Source organism: Harpia harpyja, chromosome 1, assembly GCF_026419915.1.
Source record: "Harpia harpyja isolate bHarHar1 chromosome 1, bHarHar1 primary haplotype, whole genome shotgun sequence".
NCBI classification, from domain to species: Eukaryota; Metazoa; Chordata; class Aves; order Accipitriformes; family Accipitridae; genus Harpia; species Harpia harpyja.
The window spans coordinates 40,592,051-40,610,595 of NC_068940.1; the positions used below are offsets into that span (position 1 = coordinate 40,592,051).

General features: G+C 56.9%; 1 protein-coding gene across 3 annotated transcripts; it reads right to left on the reverse strand.

Annotated features, from left to right (window-relative positions):
• Positions 1-1,922: 1,922 nt before the first annotated feature.
• KCNS1 (potassium voltage-gated channel modifier subfamily S member 1) lies at positions 1,923-17,943 on the reverse strand. 3 transcript variants are annotated; one of them, XM_052789095.1, is made up of 3 exons: positions 17,039-17,943; positions 10,713-11,705; positions 1,923-4,632 (listed from the first exon to the last, which is right to left on the reverse strand). In XM_052789095.1, the coding sequence occupies exons 2-3, from the start codon at positions 11,676-11,678 to the stop codon at positions 4,177-4,179; spliced, it is 1,422 nt and encodes a 473-aa protein (XP_052645055.1). In that variant the 5' UTR covers positions 11,679-11,705; positions 17,039-17,943; the 3' UTR covers positions 1,923-4,176. The 3 variants fall into 3 exon arrangements, with proteins under 3 accessions (XP_052645055.1, XP_052645076.1, XP_052645065.1); XM_052789116.1 differs by lacking the exon at positions 17,039-17,943 and adding an exon at positions 16,482-16,610; XM_052789105.1 differs by lacking the exon at positions 17,039-17,943 and adding an exon at positions 15,184-15,518.
• Between the last annotated feature and the right edge of the window lie 602 nt (positions 17,944-18,545).

An 18,545-nucleotide genomic window follows, 5' to 3' on the forward strand; every position in this document is an offset into this window, starting at 1 on the left:
AATGGAAAAATCTCTCAAAGGAATAAAGATTAAACTATTTTTAACCCCTCCTATCACATCTAGCAGAGGAATGCACTTGATGCAGGGAGAGCAGCAGTACGTCTTCCCCTCTCTAGCCAGCCCCCTGCAGACAAATAGCCTACAGACACCCCCCTCATTTCAGAGCGTCACAGAGGCCACTTAGAGCATCAGGAGCTAGCTCAGCTTTTTATGTTGCCTTCAGGATAAAGGAGGATAAAGCCTAAGCAGCATCAGAGCACAAACTACACCCCCTGAAACGAAGAGCCAGCTCCCAAAGAGCAGCCACCCCCTTGAAGTAGCCAGACACACTGGTGGGATGTTTCCTCCGTGCAGAGAAAATTGGCACTGGGCTTGCTCAGCTTGGCTAGGGATGCTGCTCCTTGTGTGCTCAGCCTCTGCCTGCTCTGCCTGGGGGCTTAAAACCCTCTGCAGGTGCAAAGGTATTTCCATAAGCAGCCTGGTGCTGTGCGGTGCTATTCTTGGGGCTCTTTTAAACCTCCCAACGGGCTACTGAACTTTTCAAAGCCTACAAGCAGTGTTGGCCAGAGGCAGCCTGTGATAATGTAGCTTAATTAGCGATAGCTCTGCTGATGATCACAGTCCCTATCATGGGCAGTTTGCTGGCTGGCCACTGGAAGCTGGTCTGAGCTTTGCCTTTGCAGCAAGGAAAGTGGTGGAGGCTGGATGTGATTAGGGCCACTAAAGCCGACGGGATGTTCTCTGTGCCAGGAGATGGGATTTAAACACAGCTGTGGTATTCAAGCAGCTGCTGGCCTCCACAAGCTAGCCTGAATTTGTCTGGGTGGGCTTCAGCCCCCCTGGCTTTAATGTTTGGAGCTAATGAAAGCAGCAGGGATGAATGGGGGATGAACGCAGCTGTGAATGTGATGGACCAGCTCCTCTCGGGTCTCCAGAGCTGCAACGGGCTATATCCCCTCCTCATCCCGGGCACTGATCCCCTGCCCTTGCTAACAACCGCAGCTGAAAGCAAAACAGCTGGGAAGCCAACAGGGAAGGTGCACACACATCCTCCAGCCATCTGCTGGCAGAGGTGCACCTAAAACGTCGTTTAACCAAGTCAAGCAACAAATACTTGCTACTTGAACTATATTTTCCTTTAAATTGAGTCTTTTCTACTTTTAGTCCAAAACATGACCCACGAGCCAGGGGTTAAAATTAGTTTCTTAAAACAAGAGTGGCTATTAGGGGGAATAACAGCCAGCTGCTGCCTCTTGGCTCCCAGCACTGGGTTTGCTCATGCTGGTGGCTCAGCTCTCACCTCCCTTGGTATTGCTGATCACAGCGTGTGTGTTTCTGCAAATTTCTGCTCCTCCCCACGGGCTTCCCAGATTGCATGGATGTGTAACAAATGGAATGGAGGAACGAACCATGCTTGGATGGGGCAAGCTCTTTGCTTTGGGAATCATCCTGCATTTTTAATGTTAATTGCAATCCTTTCAACTCTCTCTAAAAGCTGCTTTGCACTTCCCTCCCTCCCAGCCACGATGCCCGGCTCCCTGTGCGGCTCTTCCCAGTGCCCGCTGGCTCCGACCCATTACCTCGCACCCCGGGAACGCCCCATTCATTGGACATCCGGGGAGATGGGTTATCCAAAATGCTCCAGCTAGGATAACACCAGTGATCCAGGCACAAGGACTAGCTGTCACACACCATCTGGGGCAGGGATGAGGTGGGGGCTGTCAAGGTGGGAGCCCCAGTGTGCTCTGAGACGGTGCTGGAGCCGGCTCATGGGGACCTGCAATCTCTCTGGGAGCAGCCTGGCTGCTCCTGCTCCCCGGGGGCTGCTTGCTCCGACCCACTGACCCAGCCCCAGCTCAGCCGATGTGCTGCATGAGCACAGGTGTGCCGAGCTGTCACGAAACAGAAAGCCAGCCTCCAAAGTGGGTCACTTAGGTCTTTAATAAAATATACAGTATGCATCCCATGCATAGATAGAAAATTAATTTACATGCTCTTTTAATTATTTGCATAATGCTTTTTAATTGATACATGTAATTTAGTCTTCACATTTTAATACATTTTGCTACTGGAATATTTATGGGCAGAAGGGGAAACTCCTTCCTTATTTCAAGTAACAGTGCAGCGGGAGCTGGTCGGAGCAGATAATGGAGCTCACCGGTCCCAGCTCGCAGTAAGAATGAGCGCAGAGCAGACCACAAACTGTCGATATTGGAAGACTCGATGACGCCAGGAGCGTGAGCACCCTCCCATCCCGCACCGCTGTTTCTTGGGGACCCCTCCCCGAGTCCCACTGGGGTTCAGAAAGGCTGGACCCGCACTGGCCTTGGCTTGTCTTTTCTTCCCCATGATCAGCAGATTGTTACAGGCAGAGCCAGCACCGGCAACTGCAGCTGTGCCGAAAGCCAGCCAGGACAACTGGTGGCAAACATCACCAACCAGGTGCCCGGGGCCATCCTGCAGCCATCAACATATTTTTGAGCCAATTATGTCATTGCAGGGTGCACATTTCTCCTGATTGGAACAGGCGTTGCTGGGTTTATTCCTCTGTGCACAAAGGAGCTGCACGATTTCCAGACAGAGAACTGTGGGTCAAGGAAAAATTCTGTAGGGAATTAACACTGTGCTGGGAGCAGCCCTGAACTTGCTCAGCCGGGTGGGGGATCCGGGCGGGAAGGAGGTCCGGCGCTCCAGGAGGACCTCCCTGCCCGGCTGTGAGGTGCTCGGAGGCTGCGGTGATGAGGAGCAGTGCAAGGTCCCCTCTGCCCCGGCTCTCCCGTGGACATGGGGGGTGCTCCCTCCCTGCAGAGGGAAGGTGAGTGCATTGGTACCCCGGGAGCTCGGCTCCCTGCGGGGACAGAGGTGATGCCCAGGGCAGTGTGACTCCCCTCCTTACAGCACTCCTGCCCCTGCCTGGCCCCAAGGCAGGGAGGGACGAGGCAGTAGAACGAAACCAGGCTGGGGAGTTGTGGTGATGGGGACCAGGGTATGTGCCGAACCCAGCTGGCTTTGGTCATCTCCACCCCAGCATGGGCTGCTGCAGCCCCTGGGCTCCCTGCCGGCTCTTCCCACAGTGGAAATCATGAGCATATGACAATGGCAAAGGCAGCTTCTCCATGCCCAGGAACATCCCCCCATGTCTGCTCCCTGACAGCCTTTTGCAGGGACTCAGCCTCCGCTGTGTCCCGGGGCCTGGGTGCCAGCAGCCACAGAGAGCAGCTGCTCCTCCAAAATAAAGGCCCCACAGCATGGGAGCCCCATGGAGCAAAAAAAGCTTGGGGGGGAAGAGCCTCACCAGGGGTGGCCCCTCAGTTCCCCCAGCTTGATCCCCTCCGGCTGCTCCTGCCTTGGAGGACAGCATCCCTTTTGCCTGGTCATCCCCGGCTGGTGTCCCCCCTTCATGGACAGTGCTGCCGGCCGTGCCACGCTCCCGGCACAGCTCCAGATCCCTGGGGGCTCCTGGCGGTGGCAGCGCAGGGAAGCAACTGAACCCCAACTGCAATGGAAGCAAGGTGAGGTCCAGTCGACCCCACTGCAGGGGCTGGGAACAGTGAGGCTCACACTGAGCTGGACACCACCTCTCCTCCCATATGACTCATTTCGAACCCCCTTTACCCCATGGCCGGCGAGGCAGCCGAGCCTTTTGAGGCTGTTTGCAGCTGGGGGTAGGACGAGGTTGGGGCTGGAGATGATGCCGACCTGGCACAGGACCTGCAAGGGCAGCCAGCCTGGGCGGGCGCTGCCTCACCCTCAAGCTATTTAACCTCACCCTGGACAACACAAAACCTCGGGGCAGAGGAAAACCCCCTTCACGCAGCCGGGGCAGTGCCTGATGAGGGGTCACCTGTATTTCTTTTTTTCTCACTCCCTTTCTGGCAGGGGTATGTCCAGCCCCACAGCCTCTGTTTGCAGCCATGGGGGAGCATGGCTGTCGCTGGCTGAGGGCTGAAACACATCCAGGCGGACCTGGCCACTGCGTCCTGGGGGCTGGAAGCAGCCGGCACCCACTGGGCATCTCCTCCAACCCCTCCTGTCCTTCACTGGGGGTTTGACACCAGGCGTGGTGCGAGACGGGGAGAGCCTGGCTCCTCCGCCATGTCCCGGTGCAACAGCCGTGCCGTGCTCACGGCGAGTGAGCAGGTCCCACGCGCGCCCCGGTGCCACGGCACAGTGGGGTCAGGGTATGGGGTGGGCGCCGGGGGTCAGACCGCGGCGGTCGGGGCTGCCTCTGCCCAGGGAGGACTCGCTCAGAGCCTCTGAGTCTTGGTCATGGCTGGACATGCTCTCCGCGTCCTCGGGGTCTTTCTTCCCGCTGTTCCTCACGGCCGCCTCCAATGCCTTCTGCTTGCGGTAAAAGTGGGAGAACTTGTTGAAGATGATGGTGATGGGCAGCGCCACGACCAGGATGCCCCCCAGGATGCAGCCCGAGGCAGCCAGCTTGCCCGCCACGGTGACGGGCACCACGTCGCCGTAGCCCACGGTGGTCATGCTGACCGTGCCCCACCACCAGCACGCTGGGATGGTGTCAAAGCCGGCGTCTTCCTCCTTCTCGGCGGTGTAGGCCACGCCAGAGAAGACGGAGACCCCCACGGCCAGGTAAAGCAGCAGGATCCCCACCTCCCGGTAGCTGTGCTGGAAGGCAAAGCAGAGCGGAGGTCAGTGGGGGCCACCGCACCCATCGTGGCCAGGACACTGGCACCCCGCAGCGCAAATACAGCCCTGCGTGCAGACTCCTTGCATGCCTCCGTCGGAGATCTCGATGCCTCTATCCATCTCTGCCTCGGAATGTCCCGCTGCAGGGCCGGGCTGAGACGGGTCAGGGGGTGCATGGGTGACCCACACCTGGAGCGAGTGGGGCAGCCAGGAAATCAGCCCTGGCACCCACAGCCGCCCCTCTGCCCTCCACCAGGCTGCGAGGAGGAGGCAGTGCCAGGAGGGAAGGGGGAACCTGTGCTTCCCAGCCAGGGTTCCCAGGCAGAGGCTACTCCCCTGCCTCCAGCACTCACTCCGACCTGATCTCGGCTAATAATATTTAGACACATTTTCCTTTTATCTTGGCAGGTCCCCAGAAACCACCTCTGCAGAAACCCAGGCAGCCTCTAAGTGAAGCGATTTGTATTTTCCCAAAATGCTGGCGCTGTGCTCACAGGGAGGACGTGCGCCTCTGCTGCAGGCTCAGCTCTAGCTCTTCAGCCCTGGGCTCCCCGGCTGCCAGGGACCCCGCAATCGGAGCCCCAGAGACTCACCTGCTCCCTCCTATACCCCAACACCATCTACAGTCCCAGGGTCCATTTAACCCTTCGTTACACGCCTGGGTAGGAGGGATCAGGGTGCTCCAGCTAGCGGAGTTCAGCAGGCTTTTGCTCTTACGTGCTGGGGAGGGATATTGCACTCCGGGGACGCAATTCTAGGCGAGGCAGAAACTACCCCCTGCCCCAGTTTCTGTCCCCTGTGGTTCCATTCCTGGGGACACTTCAACCTTGGGGTTCTAGATGACTTTAACCTGTGTTTGAGCTGGCTATAGGACACCAACAATCCCAAAGTAACATAAGGCAGTCCCTGGCTGGGCTCACTGCAGCATGGCGGCTGCTGCTGCTCTGTTGCTCAGCTGGGCTTGGGCAGCAGCTCCGATGGCCCTGCAGCACGCCGCAGCGGGGTCAGCCTCCCATCCCTCCCCCAGCACCCATGGGTGCAGGAGCCAGATGGGGGGGGGGGGAAGGGGGGGGTGTCTTTGCACTGCCTTGTTGCAGAAAGAAACCTGGGTGGAGGCAGCCAGTGCTCCCCACTCTGTTCCAGACACCAAATGAAATGAGATTTGACGGCTACTAGAGGCAAAACTCTGGCTGGTGTGACTCGGGAGGCACCAGCCTGGCAGTAAGTTTCTCCTGGCTCGGCACCCCAGCCCCAGGGCTGGGTGACAGGTTGGGGGCTGGCCATTGGCACCTGCGCAGCACCCAATGATCCCTGGCGAGGGGTCTGCAGGACGGCCTGAGGGCAGAGAGGCTTGTTCCAGGGGGAGAGTTCTTGCAGAAACTACTGTTTCTGAGAGAATTACATTTCCCTTCCAGTTTTGCTGCTTCTGCATGGGAGACTCAAAGTGAACCTCTGAGCTGTCATGAATCCAAGCAGCCCTGCTCATCAGGTCAATCCAGGGATCCATCCAACACCAGTGCGGGCTGGTCCCAGCACCCACCCCCATAGGGTGCCGCATGCCCCGGCTCGCCAAACCCCACCCTAAGGGGTCTGGGAGCCCCAGTGGGAATGGGACCATGGGACACCCAACCTCCCAGGTGGGCGCATGGGACCCGGGGGTACAGACTGACAGCAGAGGTGTGCAACACTCCTTGAAGAAACTGTCATTTCTCTGGTTTCAAACTAAAACATTTGTGTTGCAATCTTTCTTTGGATATTCTTAATTTTTTAGCAAAATATAAACCTGTGCCAAAATCCTGGGGTGGGAAAAGGCAATGGGCAGTTAGGGAACGAGGCAGCAAGTGACACAGGGAAGGGGACTGCCAGAGGACAAGCTGGGACCAGGCAAACTGCCATGGGCCAGCACTGGGCCAAATCCAGCACCCAGCTCCTGCCCCTGCCCCATGGCTGGCGAGGTGTGAGCCGAGAGCCCTGCAGACCGGGAGGGGACCGCAGAGCCCCCGTTTTCTGGCAGGGCCAGGCTAACCACCCACCAGTGCCAAAACCACTGCCATCCTCACAGCTTGGCAAGTCCACTAGCTTTTTGTCACGAGTGAATTTCTTGGATGTTTCTGCTCACTGATCTGCCAGCTTGCTTTTCATCTTTTGGGGAAAGGAAAACAGAGCTCTGATCGTGGGGTTTTTTTCCCAGTCTCCTAATAGGCAGAGAATGCCTTATTGGAGACTACATAATGACTAAACGAAACAACATTTGAGCAAAGCAAACAGCAGAAGACATGGGAAAAGATCTTCCACCTTCAAGACGAGACACAAAGGAGGTGGATTCACCACAGGGAGCGAGAAGGCTTTGCTTAGACTGCTGGCAAAAGCTGCTCAGCTAATGCCAGTAATACCGAGGGGAAATAATCTCCTCCGCCGTCGCCTGTGGCTGCAAATGCCCTATAGCAGCTCCGAGGGGGCTCCTTGAGAAGGACAAACATCTCAGAGCCACTGAGTTTCAAAGATGTATCGCTTGGCCATGAAAGACTTGCTCCTGGCTGGAGCTTAACTGTATGTCTGTACGTCCCAGCTGGGAAGCAGCAGAGCCGAATAACCTTATACATTTTTAAAGAGTATCAGTTATGGCCCTGGCATGTGTTGGAGGGTGAAGGCAAGGGGGAAGTCAGGCAGCTCGATAACTCCCACTGCTTTAATTTACAAGCAGGGTCAGGGCTTGCAGCACAGGCGAGGCTCCAGGAATCTCTCAGCTGATCCTCAGGCACTGGCTGCCACCTATTTGCAGCCATTTATCTCCAAAATGTGTGGTTCACTCATTGATCCAGGGGCAGGCAGCCGCAGCTGGGGTTTGGGTGGGATGCAGGCTTAGCAAGCAGCCAGCCTTGGAGGAGGAGATGCTGGGTAATAAAAGGCTCCAGCAAAACAGCCACGCCAACAGCAATCTCTTTGGGCTCCTGCCCTAGCAGGAGGTCTGTCTGCCCTTGGGACAGCCATGGGCCATACATGGGCTCCCTCCCTCAATCAAATGTGCATTTTCCTCCAGTTCAGCAGAAAAAAATGAAATGGAAGAGCCTGGTTTGAGCCTGGCCAGAGATACCAGCGTGGGGACCAAGCACACAGATAGCCTGCGGTAGCAACAGCAGGGTGATGCATCTGCTGTCTGGGGACATGGCAGCTCTGGCTTTTCCAACCTATTTGTGTATTTAGGCCCCTAAGGGGACAGACAGCAACTCCTGTAGATCCCTGCAGATGCCTAAATTACTCAGTGCCTAACACCTATTGACTGCTAGTGGGAGACAGGCACCAAACCCACACCTGGGGAAGCTGCAATAATGGCCATGGAGGAAGAGCAGAGATGTGTGGGAAGCCTTTTCTCAATTTAAATAGGACCTGGATCAGGCCCCATGCAATCTGAAGACCATTCAGAGTTTATGATGCGCAAATGGCAGAAATCCTTCTGCTAGCACTTTCATGGCAGGGGAACAATTACTCAGCTTGCCAGAGCCATCGCACCCGCTTCCTGGCTGTTAACAGCCTTTACTCCTCTGCTGCTGCTTTATGCTCTTGCAATAGGAAGTAAATTATGATTAACAAGACGTTGTAATTTATGTGCCCAGTAAATCACAACGCCAAGCTGCTGCGTCAGATTTGTGTCTTCGCTCATCCCCATTTACAGCTGGCTCCGGAGTCCCCGGGAAGCAGCACTTTGCAGCACGTCACTCAGTGAATCAGTGGCTCAGCAGAGACTGGAGCCGGGACACTGCCAGCTCCCCGGATCTTGTCTGCTGCTTAATAACATGCAGATGATCCCATCAGTCCCTGCTCTGCTGCAATGTGTTGTTCATGCTTAAATGGAGCACAGAAAGGGTTCAGGGAGCCCTTCCCACATGTACTGTTTTATCTAAATTTTGCAAGCAGTGTTACACAGGTCTGTCACTTGCTAATTGCTCTTTCAAGGTGAGTGTTCAGAAGTAAGTATGATGCAGGTAGGACTTCAGGCATCTTCATTTCAAGCAATCCTCCGTGGACCCTGTTTTCAGCAGGCTTTGAGGATGCCAGGAATTTTTTCCCCCCACTTACTCTGATCATCTGTGGGCTTTGCAGGATTAGTGCTGGGCTGGGCTGGCCCTGCTTCACAGCAGAAGTTGGCAGAAGACCTTTCCTGCTGCCCATCCTCATCCCCAGCCACACTCAAGGGTTGCTTTTCTCCATGGCTCACCCACAGGAATGGGTCCAACCCTAGCAGGCGAGTCCTGCTGACACCAGGACACCCTATGCCAGCCCTGCCACTGCTGCAGCAGTGAGAATCGGGGTGTCCCCAGCCTCAGCTGTGCCTGCTTCATCCCTGCGATGGCCCTTCAGTGGGAGCAGCACCAGGAGCTGTGGGTCTGGCCCTGGCCAAGCACTGAGTGTGAGGAGAGCGTCCCTTTGGTTGAATTTCAAGCTCTGTTATGAAGATTGCTTTGTCGGTCATTTGTTTGACACACCATTTGTTTGAAGGCGGAAAAAGCACAGGGATATTTGCATGAACAGTGCTTGAAAAACCAGTCTTCTGGACTGAACGTGGGACCAGAGGCAGTCCCATGAGGAGAGGACACGTTTGCCCTGGTGACCTCCTCCCCGTGCCCAGTACAAGCCCTGCATGTGGTGGGGCATGGGGCGCATGTGTTGCTCTGCATCTTGGCTGGCTCGAGGATCAGCTTTAGGATTTCTCTTGATGTGGTTGCCAAGAATCAGAGACAAAGGCTGAGTTTAATTGGCCTCTGCAGGAAGCTGGATTTTCTGCGTAAGCACAGGAGGTGAGGGGACAGTTTCACCTTCCCCAGATTCAGGCACATGGCCCTCAGCACGAGGGGGACGGAGGAGGGAGGGTCAGTGGGGGAGAGCGGAGAGCCGTGCAGGGCACCGTGGCTGGTCTGTGCTGCACAACTGAGCTGCAGCGATGGAGGTCTGGGCTGCAGCACTAGGCTGGTGAGGATTTCATTATAACTTCATGCTTTGACCCGTGTCACAGCTGCTCTTGGTCTGTCTAAGGAGGCTGGGGGTACTGCGGAGGGGGTCTGGAGAAACACAGCCTTGGGGCACGCCATGGAAGATGAAGACCTCCTCTTACCAAACCTGCAGGGGTGCCATCTCTTGGCATGCCTGGACCCTGGTCCTTCACTGTCTCAGCATCTCTTCATCCAGCTCTTCCTCCTGAGGACCACGTGGTCCTGGGGCCAGCTTTCCCCAGCCTTGCATGCCGTGCTTTCCCCAAGCTTTTCCAGCAGGCTGAGGGGCAGCTGCTGGTAGCACAGGCTCTGCTGGGGACATGCACCCTGCCTTGGGCTGGTTGTCCCAGGCCCTGCAGCTAACCACCCTTTGCTTTTCTGTTGCTGCTCTGTGCCCCCATGGTTAACCATGTGCCAGTCCCAACCTCATCATACCCTGGAGCACCCAAGCGTCAGCTCAGCTGCACCAGGATCTCTATGTCTCCCTAGACGGACAGACACCGAGGGTTGGATGATGGCTCCCGACCAGCTGGCAGCATGCCCTTAGGAGGTTCCCCCTTCTCCCAGACTGGGGACAGAAGCAGCTCCAAGTCACACACGCTGGTGCTGGCATACCCAGCAGCTGCTGGCTGGCCCGATCCCTGGTCAGTAGGGTGCTCACAGCCCAGCTGGGCACTGACCCACTTCTGGTGGAACATCACTATCCACCCATGCATGGCTGAGTCCATTCCAACACCGTGCAACTGGGCTTGCACACCATGGTGGGGAGGGAATGGCTAAGTCCCTGGAAGCACCAGTTCTGCATGAAGCAAAGTCTGCAAGCAATGGGGTGAATTGCTGTTTGCTCTGGGTGGGTGTACAAAGAGGACTCATGCAGTGCTCCTCACACTTGGTTGCTTTAGCAGACACACAAGCCAACAGCCCAGCCCACCACCCCAAGCAAGCTTGCCAGACACCACCCAGAGCTGGTAGCTCACTGGGAATGGGAATGTCCACATTCCACAGCTGTACCAGAGGTCTCCTCCTTAACCAGAGACTAAGAGTAGATAAGGAGATAGAGAGCCAGTTTACCTTTAAGGTGGCCCCCAGCGACCTCAGTCCGGTGGAGTGCCGAGCCAGCTTCAGCACCCGGAATATCCTCATGAGCCGAAACACCTGCACGACCTTGCCCAGGTTGCCCAGCTCCGAGTCACTGCCCATGGTCACGTCCACCAAGAGGGTGAAGTAGAAGGGCAACACCGAGACAATGTCAATCAGGTTCAGCGGGTGCTTGAAGAACTTCCTGGGGTTGGGGGAGAGCAGGAGGCGGGAAGACACTTCAAAGGTGAACCAGGAGATGCAGAAATACTCCAGCTTGTGCAGGACGGGTTCATCGAGCACATTGCCGTTCTCATCCACCTCCTGGTACTCGGGCATGCTGTGGATGCACATGGTGGCTATGGAAACCAGCACCACACTGATGGACACGAAGCTGAAGAGTTTGCTGGGGATGGAGTAGCCGGGGTTCTCCATGGTGAGCCAGAGGCGTTTGCGCATGTTGCCGCAGCGCAGCGTGCTGTACCGCAGCAGGTCGTGGTTGATGTCAGAGATCTCATCGGGGGACGTGTCCACGCTGCTGACCTCGCTCTCCTCGTCCCAGTTGTGGTGCCGGCTCTCCAGCTTGCGCTCGTGGTAGCGGTAGCTGCAGCAGGAGTCCAGGAAGAACTCATTGATGCCCCAGTACTCGATCTCCTGGCAGAAGGAGAAGACGCACAGCTCCTCCATGACGTGCAGCTTCCCCGTCTGGTAGAAGTGGAGCACGTAGAGGAAGAAGCCGGGGTTTCGGTCAAAGTAGAACTCCCTGGCGCTCACGTCGTAGTCATCGCAGAGCTGCAGGATGGACTCCTCTGAGTCGCAGGAGAGCAGGCGTCCCAGGCGGGTGTCAGGGAACTTGGAGAGGGCACTGGAGCTGAGCCGTCTTCTCAGACCCCCCACGTTGATGTTGATAACGTCCTCCTCAAAACTGGGACCCCAGTAATTTAAGGTCTTGTTGACCATGATCAGCAGAGCGGGAGCTGGTTCCACCTGCGGATGAGACACAGTGGAGCTGGAGGGCACGCAGGGCTCCCCCCAGTTGATCCGGGGCAGAAGCACCCTGGGGAGTGAGGAGGGATGTTTGCATTTTGAAAAGTGAGGACCAGGGAGGGGGGAGGGGAGAGAAACTGCGTTAGGCAGTTGTACTTCTGTGGTATGGAAGGAAAAAAAAAAAAAGCCGATGATTTTTTCAGGTGAAACTTTTCCTTGCTTTTTTTTTTACCTCTTAAAGCTTCTCCCTTTGCTGATCACTAATGGCCAAAGGAATGCAGTTTACTGCACCTCCAGCACCTCATCCATAGGGCTTTCCTCGTTCAAACAGGTAATTAGTCACTGAAGAGAGGATTTATCCCCCAAAGAGCCTCCCCCGTGGAAAAAAAGATCTCGTCAATTCACCGCAGTGATTCTGCCAGAGCTTTGTAGCCCAACTACCTGTGTTGCTAATTAGACCTGGTCAAAAAGTCCTTAGATGGTGCAGTCTTCTCAGCAGCAAAGGCAGTTTTGCCAAAATCAGAGTGTTTTCACAGAAAGTGTCAGATTTAGGGAGAATTTCAGTGAAATAAGTGTCAAAACAATTCATCTGCCTGCTTTGTTTCCTCTTGTGTGTTCTGTCATGTAAAGTATTATTTTTATAATGTTGAAACGTAACAAAAACATGATTCAGAATCACTGATGACTCTGAATTAAAAACCTGTACATTGGCAGGGAAATAAAACCCAAAGTTTTGATTTCTATTGTGTTTCGGGATTTTTAAAAGTTTCAGGGAGCTGGGCTTTTCCATCCAGCAGAAATTCCATTTTCTAATGAGCAGCAGTTAAAGCATCTAGCAAATAGAAGCATTCCCACACCTTCAAACACATTTACCCGTCTTGGCCAGAAGCTTAGAATAAAAAGGCAAATAAAAAGGTTTGTGATCTTCTTGTGTCACCCTGAAATCAGACTTCTCCACCTACCTTATTAATCAAAATGCCTGGGGACGTGCGGAGCAGCCCTGTACCCACGTGGTCTCCCCGCTCCTGGCACGGGGGTGTTGGGTGTCCTCAGAACGGACACTGCATTTGCTCTCTTGGTTGAGGAATTAGATTTTTCCTCACGCATCAGCTACTATGGAAAAATCCCACTATTAGGCATGACTTGCTCCTGAGCTCTGCTCGTGCTTCCAGGGTCACCGCTGGTACCGACATGACTTCTGCAGCCACTCATGCTTTTGCTGCAGTGGTCACTGAGATATTTGTGACCTCCAGACTGGCCTGTCTCCCATCCCAAAGGCTTCCCTCCCTGGTTTTAATCAGTCAGCTGCTTATTAGAAAAATCTCTCACCTTCTCTGTCCTGTGTCACCCACTGAAGTTTTCAAACTTCTAGGTGACGCAGGGACAGAGGCCACAGACAGGCAGCAGGAGCCGAGGGAAAAGACTGCAGCAGCCCCCACGATGATGCCGAGGTGCCACCAGACCCCACACAGGACAGTCCAGTCCGACAGCAGCCACCGAGGACCAAGGCCAGGTCAGTGACATGAGGCGGGTTCCCCTCAGCCCAAAGGAACCCCAGTTCCCCTGCAGAACCCATTGCACCCCAGCCCTGTGGGGCTTATGGGGCAAACACTAAAGCAGGGGCAGGGCTCTGCACGTTTTCCAGTGTCTGAGAAACGCAGCATAAAAGGTTTGCCAGACCGGGAGGGACCTGGGGGACATTTTTCACATCTAAATCTGGAGGTCAGAGCAGAGCCAGAGAGGAACAGGTACCAGACTAATGGTTAGAAATAAACCCCAGAGGTACTTTTTTAAGCTGAGCAGGGCTGTGGGTGCAGCAAATGCTAGATTTGTGCGAAATAGTCTGGCAAAGGCATCTGCTAACTCCACTGCATCTCCAAGCCAGGGCTCCTTAAAGACACAGGCTTTGCACCACAAAGCCAGCGCTTCCCATTACACCAAGTCTGGAGGAGGCAACCGGCTTGTAATAAGCCTCAGAGCTTAATGGACTCATTGTCTTGCCTTTCAAAGGCGAGGAAAAAAGAGAGACTTTTTTAATGCTTAAGACAAAAGCAAGGGAGAAAAAGGGGTGTAAACAGTCCTTTTCAGGGATAAATTGGAATTTCTGTGACAGATTAGCTTTTCCAGGGAAGACATCACACAGCCCATCTGTGGGGTGGGGATGACTAATCCAGGTTCCTTCCAGAAGGATGCTCATGCATTCAGGCTACAAACACACACACAAGGGGCCGTGGGGGTGGGTCTGTGGGATCCAGTTTAGCCCACACCCGTCCTCAGCCTCTCTCCACACCCTCCCTATACAGCAGCTACTCCAGGAGACCAAGCCAAATGTCACCGAAATCAAAGGCAGGGTGGTTTTGGGGCTGGTCTGGGGCACAGGGCAGTCCGGCTGGCTACCGGGGCTGTGCTGGGACGGCAGGACAAGCCTAAAGAGATGTTCCAGCTCAGCAGGACCATCCCCAGCACACGGCTGTGCTGTACAGCTGTGGAGACATGCCAAACCCTGAGGGCCAGGAGGGAGCCAGCTCCCACCTCTCTCCCAGCTCCAAAAAAAAAAAGTGGGTGTCAGGACCCTGCAAGCCTTTGTACCCCAGGGAAATCCCTCCCTCCCTCCCTCTCTCCTTCCCTCCCGCGCAGGAAGCACAGTGAGGAGAAGGGTCGCGAACTGTCTGAGATGCTCCTTTCTGATGTTCGCTTCTGAATAGAGCAAATTATTTCTGCCCACATACAGCTTTCATCTAGGAATCTAAAGCAGCAATTAATAGTTTTATAACTCTTTTGCCTACTCGTTTCACGACTAGCTAAGCTCAGCTTTAGAACAAAACTGAGATTTGAACTAAGACCTGGTGTGATCTCCCATGTTGGATCATCAAAGCATGCGCCCATCTCGCATTTGCAGGAGGGGTATCTGCTGGGAAACAGAAGCTTACTTTGGTAAGGTTGGGTGTTTTTTTGTTTTAAAGCACAAAGGACAGAGAATACAAATGTGCCTGTCTCGAATAATGTGAATTTGCAAAATTTCCATAAATGATTGGTAAAATAGAACAGATGAAGCCAGTCTCTTTCTGATAAATTTTGAAATATATTGTAAGCTATTTTAAAAAGACAACCATCAGAATTACACAAGCCCTGTGTGAGCTGGGTGTTGGGTGTTCAAATGAGTATGTATCTTGTGGAGACAAAAATCTCTGATATATGCATTTATGACAGTAAAAAATATAAAAACAGATCAAGCATATCTGTAAGATATGCTAGAAGAGTTTCCCTTGACAACGTATTTTTTTCTTAAGGGCTTTCAAATGGAAGTTATGTATATTTATTCTAACTGGCAGAGGGGACCCAAGGGAGTGGGAAGGAAGATGCTAATAGACATTCAAGTGAGGATGCAGCAAGTGCAGGGAGTATTGCACACAGGGGCTTTTCCAACCAGGTACAATGGATTTAGATTAACAGTCCAAATAAAAAGCCCTGTACTTACAGCTCAGCGAGGCTTCCCAGCGGGGAGTCGTGTGGCTTGTCTCAAAGGAGCCATTAGAAATGCGCAGAGGAGGAGGAAACACTTGTCCTTTGCCTGTAGCCCAGTCCTAAACGCCCTGTCACCCAGGGCTTGTGACCCTGCACGTCCCAGGTGTGCAGGGCTGGTGGCTGCACGCCGCTGGAGAAGTCCTGCGTGGGATGCCCATGGGGCTGGGGTAGGGCTTGGGGTCCCCCGCTGGGTACCTGAGGGGGGGGAGTGGGGCTGGCTGACCCCCCAGCTCCTGCAGGATTGTGTCCCCACCAGCCATGCACTAGGGCAGGACTGGGGAGACGCCTGCTTTCTGGGCATCCAAAAGTGCCCCGTCCCCATCGCTGAGCGTCCCTGTACCCATCGGCCTGAAGATGCTCAGGCCCAAGGCCTTCGTTTGGCCGGAGGGGGGGTGTTGCCAGGCGGGCATGGAAGGGGGATTCCCACTGCTAGCTGCTCCCTGCAGGCAGAGCATTACCTGCTGCTGTACGCTGAGAGGCCACCAAAATGCCGAGGGCTGGGGATGCGGACGACTCCCTGCTCGCTTCGGGGTGCAGGAGGGGGCGATTACCAACAGCTCGGCTTTCCACTGCGAGCGGGCAGCCCAGCGCCTGCTGCAGATGATGCCCTGCCCTGTGCCAGCCTCCGCTCCCAGGTCCCACGCAGTGGGCCCACAGCTCTCCAGAGGGGACCCCCGCGCCCTGCCCTGCTCCCTGGGGAGGAGGACGTCCAGCCCCCCGTGGGGGGAAGGCTCCCGGGAGAGGGACTCTCCTACATGCGCCTGCAGAGGGACGGGGAGGGGTATCCCCGGGCTCCGGGTCCCAGCAGCATCCCGGGAAATGGGTGCTGGCACGGCGGCTCCCTGCTCATCCCGGGATGTCGGTGTCTCGCTTTCCCGCTCGTCCCGGTGTGCCGCTGCCACCACCCCTGCTCAGCCCCGCATGCCGCTGCTCCGGTTGCCCTCTCACCCCGGGATGCCGGTGCCCCGGGTGCCTGCCGCGCCCCAAGGTGCTGATCCCTGCAATGCCCGGGGACGCCGGTACCCCGGGTTCCCGGGATGCCGGCGCCCCGGTCCCTGCTGTTCCCTGGGTTGCCGATCTCACGGTCCTCACCGCGCCCCGGGACGCCGCTGCCCCGGGTCCCCACCCCGCCCCGGGGACGCCGCTGCCCCAGCCCCCGCCCCGCCCCGCGAGGCCGGTGCCCCGGGTCCCCGCGGTGCCGGTGCCCGCCGCACCCCGGGTGCCGGAGCCCGGCCCCGCGCCGCCGCTCACCTGCCTCGGCGCCGCCCCCGCCGCAGCGTGCGCGCCCGGCGCCGAGCCGCGGAGCCCTGCGGGACCGGCGGCGGCAGAAGCGCCGCGGGGCCGGAGGAGGCGTGCGGGGGGGGGGGGATCCCGCCCGCCACCGCCCCTCCCGGGGGTGCCGCCCTCCGGCCCGCCTGCCCGGAGCCGCGGGGTGGGAGCGGGGAGGCGAGGCCGGTCCGCGGTTCCCGGTCCCCGGCTGCCTCCGCCGCGGACGCCTCGGCGGCACGATGGGGCCGGTCCCCCCCCCCGCGTCCTCCGGGGCGGCTCCCGAGCTCTGTGCAGGGGAGAGGGCTGGGGATGCCCGGGGGGTGGGGGGAGCCCACCCCGTTCCCCGGGGAAGCCCACCGGCACCGCAAGACGGGGGGACCCGATTTTGGCAAAACCGGCGGGCGGGCGGGCGGGCGGGCGCGGCTCGCGGTTTCCCCCGCGAAGGCAGCGCTGCGGCGGCCGTGCGGGGCCGAGCCGGGGGCTGGCGGCGGGACGGGGAACCTGGGCCGGGCGTGGGTACCCCTGCCCCGTCGCCTTACCTGCTGGAAGCACCCTTAGCAGCCGGGAGAGCCTGTGGGACGGCTGGTGGGAGCCGCGGTGGGGGTACGGGCTTCACCCAGCCCCGGCCTACCCCAGCTCTTTGCAATGCTGCCCAAGTGGCGAGTGCTGCCCTCGGGGGGGGGCTGAGCCCCCAGAGCTATGTGGAGTGCAGCGTGCCGTCCCGTGCCGTGGGCGTTCAGGCCGAGCGGGGCCCCAGCAGCGGTGCCGACCTGCGCCGGGCAGACGATGCCCCTGGGCCCTCACAGTCGCCCTCCATGCGATCCAGCTCCATCTTCCTTCTCGGGACGGGGGGTGCGTAGGGCACCGGGGCAGCCCCCCAGGCTCGCTGAGCTCCCCGTTGTCTCTTTAAAGGCTCATTGGGAGGTGGGTGAAGGCAGCGAGTCCCAGGCATGGCACACGCTGGATTTCAGGTCAGTGAGCTGCCACTGCCACCCAGGGCCATCCCCTCACGGCCCGGGGACTGCTGCAAGCACACCAACTCCCCCAGAAGTCAGCTGCTGGAGCAGAGAGACAGAAAAGAGTGGATGGGAGACCTTCCCGGGGTGACGGCCGGGGCTGCATGTCCTTGCAGCGATGGCTCATTGCTCCGGCAGCCAGCACAGAGCTGCTGTGTCAGACAGGCAGCTCGCACGGGGCGAGAATTCACACCACCCTCCGCACCAGATCCATCGGCTTGCTGATGTCAGCCCGAGGGGCTGGAGCCTGCGGGCACTCACCCTTCTCCGGGCTTGCACGTGGCCGGCTGAGAGCTCTTTTTGGTGGCAAGCATCCTTCCCCCTGCCCGCGCACCCGCCTCCCACGGCCGCGTGTGCTGCCAGCCCCATCCCTGCGCCAGGCAGCGCTCGCCGCTGCGGGGCCATCAGTGTGTTTCCATGTGTGTGATGTGTCAGACTGTGTGTGCTGTGTGCTTGTTTACATGGGATAGAGGCAGCGGAGGAAGGGGGAAGGGATGACTTTGAGGGAGGCCTCAGAAATGAAAAAAAAAAACCGAGGAGAGAAAAAAAACAGCTGAGGGAAATTCCTCTGTTCTGTGATATGAAGCAAAAAGCATTTATTTTTATGGCAATTAGGGATGGCTGAGCATCCCTGGAAGCTGCAAGATAAACATGCCCAGCTTTGTCTGCTCTGGGCACTTGCAAGCCCAGCTTGCAGCGGGTGCTGAGCCCCAGTGGGGTGCAGCCCACGGGGTAGGAGGAGGGCTGGCTCCCACGTGGGTTTTTCTCCACCTGTCACTGACATATGGTGATCAGGGTGAATTTTCTTTTCCCTTCTGAAAATATTTCTCAGCCAGCCATTTTTCAGGGAAGGAGCCGTGCCTCGTGCTGCAAGGGCACCCACTTTGTCTCTGCACCAGAGCTGCATTTATGCACTGCCACAGACCTGAGCCCCGTTCCCAACAAAAACCAGCTCTCCCAGCACCGGGAGGTTTGCTGAGTGTTCCCTGAGCTGTGCAGAGGAGCTGAAGCGTGAGTGGGAAGCAAGGCA

Coding starts and splice junctions, on each gene's coding strand:
- KCNS1 (XM_052789095.1), bottom strand. CDS start 11,678: ATGGTCAACAAGACCTTAAATTACTGGGGTCCCAGTTTTGAGGAGGAC. Junction 4,633..10,712: donor CGCTGGGGGCCACCTTAAAG/GTAAACTGGCTC, acceptor TTTGCCTTCCAG/CACAGCTACCGGGAGGTGGG.